This window comes from Lygodium microphyllum, chromosome 11, assembly GCF_053477565.2.
Source record: "Lygodium microphyllum isolate KBCC chromosome 11, Lygodium_microphyllum_v1.1.10, whole genome shotgun sequence".
Taxonomy (NCBI): Eukaryota; Viridiplantae; Streptophyta; class Polypodiopsida; order Schizaeales; family Lygodiaceae; genus Lygodium; species Lygodium microphyllum.
The window spans coordinates 119535018-119541813 of NC_141145.1; the positions used below are offsets into that span (position 1 = coordinate 119535018).

The 6796-nt window shown below is 39.8% G+C and overlaps 1 protein-coding gene across 2 annotated transcripts; it reads left to right on the plus strand.

Annotated features, from left to right (window-relative positions):
- Positions 1-1519: 1519 nt before the first annotated feature.
- Positions 1520-3003, plus strand: LOC148029298 (protein SPIRAL1-like 2). 2 transcript variants are annotated; one of them, XM_087688073.1, is made up of 3 exons: positions 1520-1683; positions 2053-2355; positions 2691-3003. In XM_087688073.1, the coding sequence occupies exons 2-3, from the start codon at positions 2065-2067 to the stop codon at positions 2766-2768; spliced, it is 369 nt and encodes a 122-aa protein (XP_087544199.1). In that variant the 5' UTR covers positions 1520-1683; positions 2053-2064; the 3' UTR covers positions 2769-3003. The 2 variants fall into 2 exon arrangements, with proteins under 2 accessions (XP_087544199.1, XP_087544200.1); XM_087688074.1 differs by lacking the exon at positions 1520-1683 and adding an exon at positions 1773-1907.
- The last annotated feature ends 3793 nt before the right edge of the window (positions 3004-6796 follow it).

A 6796-nucleotide genomic window follows, 5' to 3' on the forward strand; every position in this document is an offset into this window, starting at 1 on the left:
ATAATGCTTCCATATACCCTTCTAGTGTTTGAGTAACTTGGCCAACAATAATCGATAGATGCTTAACAAAGGCTTTCGAGATGGAAAAGCTGTATGGTTTAGTGTTCTCTCAATCAAATCCGCCTTTGATTGCACATTAAGACCATCAATTTGGTATCTTTCTTTAGCTTTAATGTAATTGTCAACCTCTTGTATGAGCCAATAAGAATAGAATCGTTAGGTTAAAGAGCAACACACCAAATAAAGACGCACAATAGTAAATGATCGCATCCAAGGAAGCCCTACTAGCTTGAGCTCTACCTCAACCATATTGCTCAGAGTAGGAGATTGTAACATTGACATAATTTTCTATTCTTTTGAAAGGATCAGTGTATAGGCTTCTAGTCTACTAGTTTTCGATCCACTTTAGATGACCGTATTAAAGGATACGTTTAGCTTAAATGGCGACATGCCATGATTAACAGGTTGATTTCTAACTACTTTACATGTTATTTCCAAAGAGACATGGTTAGAGATACAAATCTTCGAGAGTACTTGGACCTTTGAACTTAGAGCCAGTTTGCCACAAACTTTGATGTGATAGGCACAATCCAATTAGGTTGCTCAGCAATTAACATCCCTTTAATGATTATGCTAGGTATATGCCCTTTAATTACCATATCCTGAAATGTGGCACATGTTGACCAAATTATGAGACATTCAAAGGGAATCCCATGTACTTATTTCCTCAGTGGACATGGTGTACAAAGCGTGGGACCCATTCCCATCACTTAGTGCCATGTTGAAATCCTCAACTAGCAACATGGGACATTGTGACATTAGCCCCTTGATTTATTTCCATTGATAGGGTCTTTTGCTTGCATTATTTGGTGCATACATTGATACAAGCTGCACCTCCTCCTTCTCTTCCATGATGGCACCAATAAGAAAACAACCTCCATCATCCTTCATGAAACATCTAGGTCTTCGTAAATCCTTAACTAGCATAAGAGTCCCTCCTTTTCCTATTCTACATGTAGAGATGCACATGTATTCCTAAAATTCATCCTTCTTCCCATCTCCACTCTAGGATTTTGATTTCTTGTAACATAGTACATTAGGCCCTCTTCTCTTAACAAGCCTCTTACATTCACTCTTCCTCAAGTCTAAGCATGCACCTAAGATATTCCACGCGATAAGGGCGGACTTTATAGCGATGTACATAGTACAAGTCGTTGCCATCGTCGATCTCCATTCAAAAAACTTATGATGTTGAATAGTGTAGTAAAAAACAAGGGAAAGGGCTCCTTATCTCTTGGGCGAGCAGGCCCCTGCCCTTGAGTGCACCTAGCTAGGTATGTGGTGCCTCTCGAGTAGAAGCTCTTGAGTCGTGACGTTCAACATTGAAGAAAAACCCAAGGGAATTTGGAAAAGAGCGGGCTATTGGGCAGGCTGTGCAGCTGGTTCACAACAGGACGCATTCACACGTGACGATAGGCAGAACCGGTTCCGAGTTTCTTCTTCACCCGTGAACTCCTTTTAACCACAAAGGCGTCCCTGTTCTTCTTGCTTGTCTGCTTCCTCACATCACCCTCTCTTTCTGCTGTTGCTGCCTCTCTCTCTCTCTCTCTCTCTCTCTCTCTCTCTCAGCTCTGCTTCTCTGCTTTCCTCGTCATTTGGCCTTATAGGCGTGTCAGCAACCTGGTATGCGTCTCTTCCTCTTCCGCCCTCCTGTCGTTTAGTTTTTGTACATTAATTAAGGTTCAAGGTCTTCATTTGCACTGAGAGAGAGAAAGAGAGAGAGAGAGAGAGATCCCCCCGACCTTTCCATTCTTACTCCTGCAACTAGCTGTATTCTCTGAGCTGTTCCTATCTTTTAAGCTTTCATGCCCTAGCATCTTATTGATGCCCTAGATGGATACTATCACGTATGGCATGCTGTCGCTTTTATCAACGTTTTCTAGCGGATCTCTTTGTCTTTGGTATTTGCATGTCTGATCTGAATTCGCAGGTGGATCTTGCACCTGGCCGTATCCTATTAGTTTTGACTCACATTGATGCCACATTTGACAGCGTTCATAAGACATGGGACGTGGTGTCAGCAGCGGCGGTGGCCAGAGCTCTCTGGGCTACCTATTCGGATCTGATGAGCCACCAAAGGCTGACGCCGCAGTGGTGGTTCCCAAAACAGCTGTCCCAGCAGCAAATGAGATCTCTCCGCCAGTGAACCAAGCCCCTGCTGGCCTGACCAGAAGTGCCGTATCTCCGGTCAGTGGTGAGATTGGAGTGAATCCAGACATTGCAGCAGGTAAGCTTGGAAGCAACCCTAACAATTACCATCGTGCCGATGGTCAAAACACAGGGAACTTTATCACGGTGAGTGTCATCATTTATGCTGTTGATTCTGAGCAATTGTGATGAAATAGCTAATCCTACAATGGCTCCCTTGTATGTTTGTATGTCAAAGAACATTTTTTCTTTGTAGCTGCTGTACAAATGCTTTTGAAAGCCTACTCTGTTGCCCTGGTACTATCTGTTTTGAGCTTTCTAGTATATGGTATCAGTATTTCATGATCCCTGATTTGGCATTTGTTGAGATGTCTTTGGTCGATGGTTGGGTTATCCCCACATGCAATTGTGGATATTAGTTAGTGTTGTCTGTGTGATGGCTATTAGTAATCTGTTACTAAGCTCTGTACACACGGTTGCAGGATCGTCCATCTACAAAAGTTCACTCTGCCCCTGGTGGTGGGTCATCCCTCGGCTATCTTTTTGGTGGAGGCAACTGAATGTGCTAAGGTTGTTTGACATGTTTTGCCATATGTTGTGATGGAATTTCTCAGACCGAGGAACAGATCCACCAGTTTATGTGCACAGGGTGCATAGGTGTTTGGACACTTGATTGCTTCCTAGTGGGTGAGATCTGTATCATCACACAAATTGATTGATTTTTTGTTGCTATACAATTTCCTCAAGGGTCTCAACTGGACATCTTTCTATTTATTTGATGCTTGTAAATGCTAATGTGCTTCCTTGTTGAATCTTTGCACATGATATTTTTAAGGGTGATCTGAGTGGTTCGAGTTCGGTAGAGCAATGATCTAATGCAGAACATACTATATTGTGAGGTGGTTTTGAAATGTAAAACACTATGGATCAACATTCTTAAGGCGCTTTACTGTATATGATGTGATGGATTTGTCTATGCCAATGTGCATGTGACATTGCAAGTCTTCACGCTCCATGACATTTTGTTATGGCAAAATTTTTCATTCGGCAATTTGAGTAGTTGCACTTGATTGAGCTATGATAAAGCACACCAGATATTATGCTAGTTGTTAGAGTGAATCAGAATTTTCATGCAATTGGATTCTTACACAGGCTTCTGTATATCCAAATCCTAAATTGAAGCTCCTGTAAACGTAAGGTTTGATCTTTGCTCTGGTAAGACAGTGTATACAGTTGAGAAGTTCACACAGAATAATGGTACTGCACTTCTAGGCAGGTGGTACTGTGACAGTTTGGTAAATAGTGTTCTGTTTAGATGATTGCTTAAATTTTGGCATTCTTGATCTGAATGTGTACAAACAGTTGGATTGGGAATGCAGGTTTTCTTTGCCCTAGTTACTTGTATATGTAACAGCAGGATCTAGCCGAGTCCAAACAACTTAGGATGGTGAAATGCAGAAAGGTCTTGATCTGATGAGGCAAATCTACTGGGCAAGTCAATGGACAGTTCAGTGATGATTGTGGGTGAGAAGGAGAGGAATAAAATCTGGTGTGAAGAGAGGAATCACCCAAAGAATAATGCCTCTAGAAACCTAAGCTGCCTACATTTACTAGCTGTACACCATGGTTTCTCACAATATTAGAAGCCAGGGAATGGAGATGAAGGCTTGGATTTGAGGGTTAAAAGAAAAGGGGCTGGAGGATAATGTGCCTTTTTGAAGAAGGTTTAATTTTCATAACAAGATCTCAATAGTGTATGACACAAAGCAATTGTCTAAATTGTCACCAAAATGGACTTGAGAGCTAAAGGATATGGAATTGAAAGTTTGACAATAGAACTCCTTGTATTAGATCAAAGTACTAAGGGCTTATCAGTGCCACAACAAAAAATTTGAAGATGGAAGCAATAAAGCAAGATTTGGAAAGGAAATGGTTTAAATTAAAAATCACAGTGGAATGATAAGGACAGACTTGCAAATGGAAGTTTAAAAAACAAATTAAGGAAGCCAATAAAAGGGGAGGCACACATTAAATACGGATTGGCACATTAGATGGCCTTGTAAAAAATATCTATAACAAAGTAACATTATGTGCATGAAGATAGGTCTTGATTAATGATTATAAACTATATATTGCATATTACTATGGGGCAGTGGCTATTTTAGCAAAGTTGCAATCCTAGCAAGATCGCTATTATCTAATGTCCTAACCATACACAGTATCAAAATCATCTAGTTTTCTTCTTGATTCTATCCCAATGTCTTCTCTTACCCCCTTATATGCAAGCCAAATTTTGGACTTGTAAATTTTGTGGAGCATAAGAACCTTGAGGGTGTGAAGACAAGTGAACCTAATTTTACTTCCTCTTCCTATTTGAAAATACATTTCCAAGTTTGCCCTCTTTAAAGTGGAGGCCTTGATCGAGGGAAAGAAACTTCACTTGACTCCCTTAGTTGCTCTAGCATCCATTCCATAACACATGTTCCATTGCTTTTACTTCATGTTGGCGTCTACCATCAATTAGCCTTCTTTGATTCAACTTGTTGGTAGAGTAGAGCCCTTGTGATGACTTTGTAGGGTAGTTTAATGGCCCTAACCCTAAAATGTCGTCGAGTTTTTTAGAAACACCTTAATCCCATGTTTTTTTGTTCTATCCTTAAAATAACTCTCGATTGTTGGAGTGTGGAGGCAATCCACAAATTTCGTTATCCTTAACATTAGGGGGGCAAGTCTCTTTGTTTTGATCTAGGGGCCCTCCCTACCACACTATTGATTTCTCTAGCCACATATATCCATGTTGGATTGGAGGACCTATAAAGACTATAGGCAAATCCTTTTTTGCCTAGGCCATGTGCTAGAGGGGGTTGGAAGGTGTATGACCAAAAGGCCATCTACTAGAGATAGCCTTGGGCATGTGAAGTTAAGAGGGCTCTTTGACAATACCTTCCTCTATGAAGATAACAAATTTGAGACAAAATTGGAGCATATAACTCAAAAATAGCTTGAGATAAAAGGACTTCATAACTTTTGAGACCTCATTTGTAGCAAAATTCCTATTGGTAAGTAAAATCTGAAGTAGTGTTTTGCTCCTAATAAATTTTGGATAGCTTTGTTCCATTGCATTTGCTTTCATCTTAGTATTAATTACTTGCAAAAACCCCTCTTCAAGGTAATTTGTGAAGTGCTCCGTGCCAATAGGTGCTAGAAACCTTGATTTGCCAAATTTGCCTCCTAAGAAATTGTTGAAGAGTGAATCATAGTCCTTTTGTAGTTTCTAACTTTGATGTATCGAAGGAAGGTAAAATCTTTAAGTTGGAAATACTAAAACTTTAAGAATTTTTAGTTTAAAGTTACAAGCTATTGACTTCTATTAACTTATCCAACATCCAACTAGCTTTACTTGAGCTACTAGCCTATGGTCCCATGGGTGGGGAACCCATGGTGCTTGAAGATGAATCTTTTGTTAGCTACTATCCCAATCTGGTTAAGATCTTACAAGTAGACCTTAGTGCATCAAACAAGACTTTTGGAATTTGATATTGACACTTGCTAATTTTCCATAGATCTTGAGTATTTGCATAGCATTTTCTAAATGTTTTGTTTACTTACAACATCATGAGGACATTAGCAAACACTTGGTAGTGAGTTGCTTCCCTCTATATTGGGTGCTCTTTAGCTTACCTTCTTGTGTTATATCCTTCATCAATGAGATAAGTCGATGAGTAGCTAAAGCAAATAAATAGCTAAGGGCTTAAGGGACATCCTTGCATAACCTCTCTAAGCACATTCAAGGGCTTGAGCAGGGAGTCATTCATTGTGGTGAAGCCTTGAGCATTTATTGTATGAAGCCACGGAATGTTGTAGTTTGATCGACAACCCTCATCTTGGTCCCTTCTCAAATAATCCCAAATAACATGATTCTCTACATGAATTTGTAAGATGATTGATTATTAAATAGAAGTTGATATCTATTCAGATGCCATGATCACATTTACATTGTTTAGAATGTTCCTCCATTTTAGAAAAGCATATCGATGTGGATTAATGCATTTTTGCATTAGTGGTGCCAATCTTCTTGCCAAAGCTTTGGTGAAAATCTTATACAGCACAAGCTTTGGTGAAAATCTTATACAGCACCTCATTACGAAGATTGGCCTCCATTGGTTCAATTAAGTACAATACTCTTGCTTCATAATAAGGGAAATGATGCTTCTAGTCCAAGAACCTAGAAGCATGCCCTTGGTCCAATTGTTATTGATAGGGGAATGATCAGATAGGATACAATTGTAGTCCACCTCCATGATAATCAATAGAGGAAGCCAATATGCATTATGAGTGCTATACCACCATTGGTCTAGTCTTGCCTCTAGTAGCTTGGCTAACTCATAGAGCTAAAGGCCATTAGACCAACACTAAATTGCAAATAATGTTTTGAATCTACTAGCTCTAGTTTGTTTTCCAGAATTGCCAAGTGTCTAGCTTGTCTCCGTTTGTCCTAGCGGCTTGCATGGAGGCATTAGCCTCAATAAGGATCATGTTGAAGTTTATGCTTATGAGGCATTTATTTAGATCCATCTATTTTAGACTC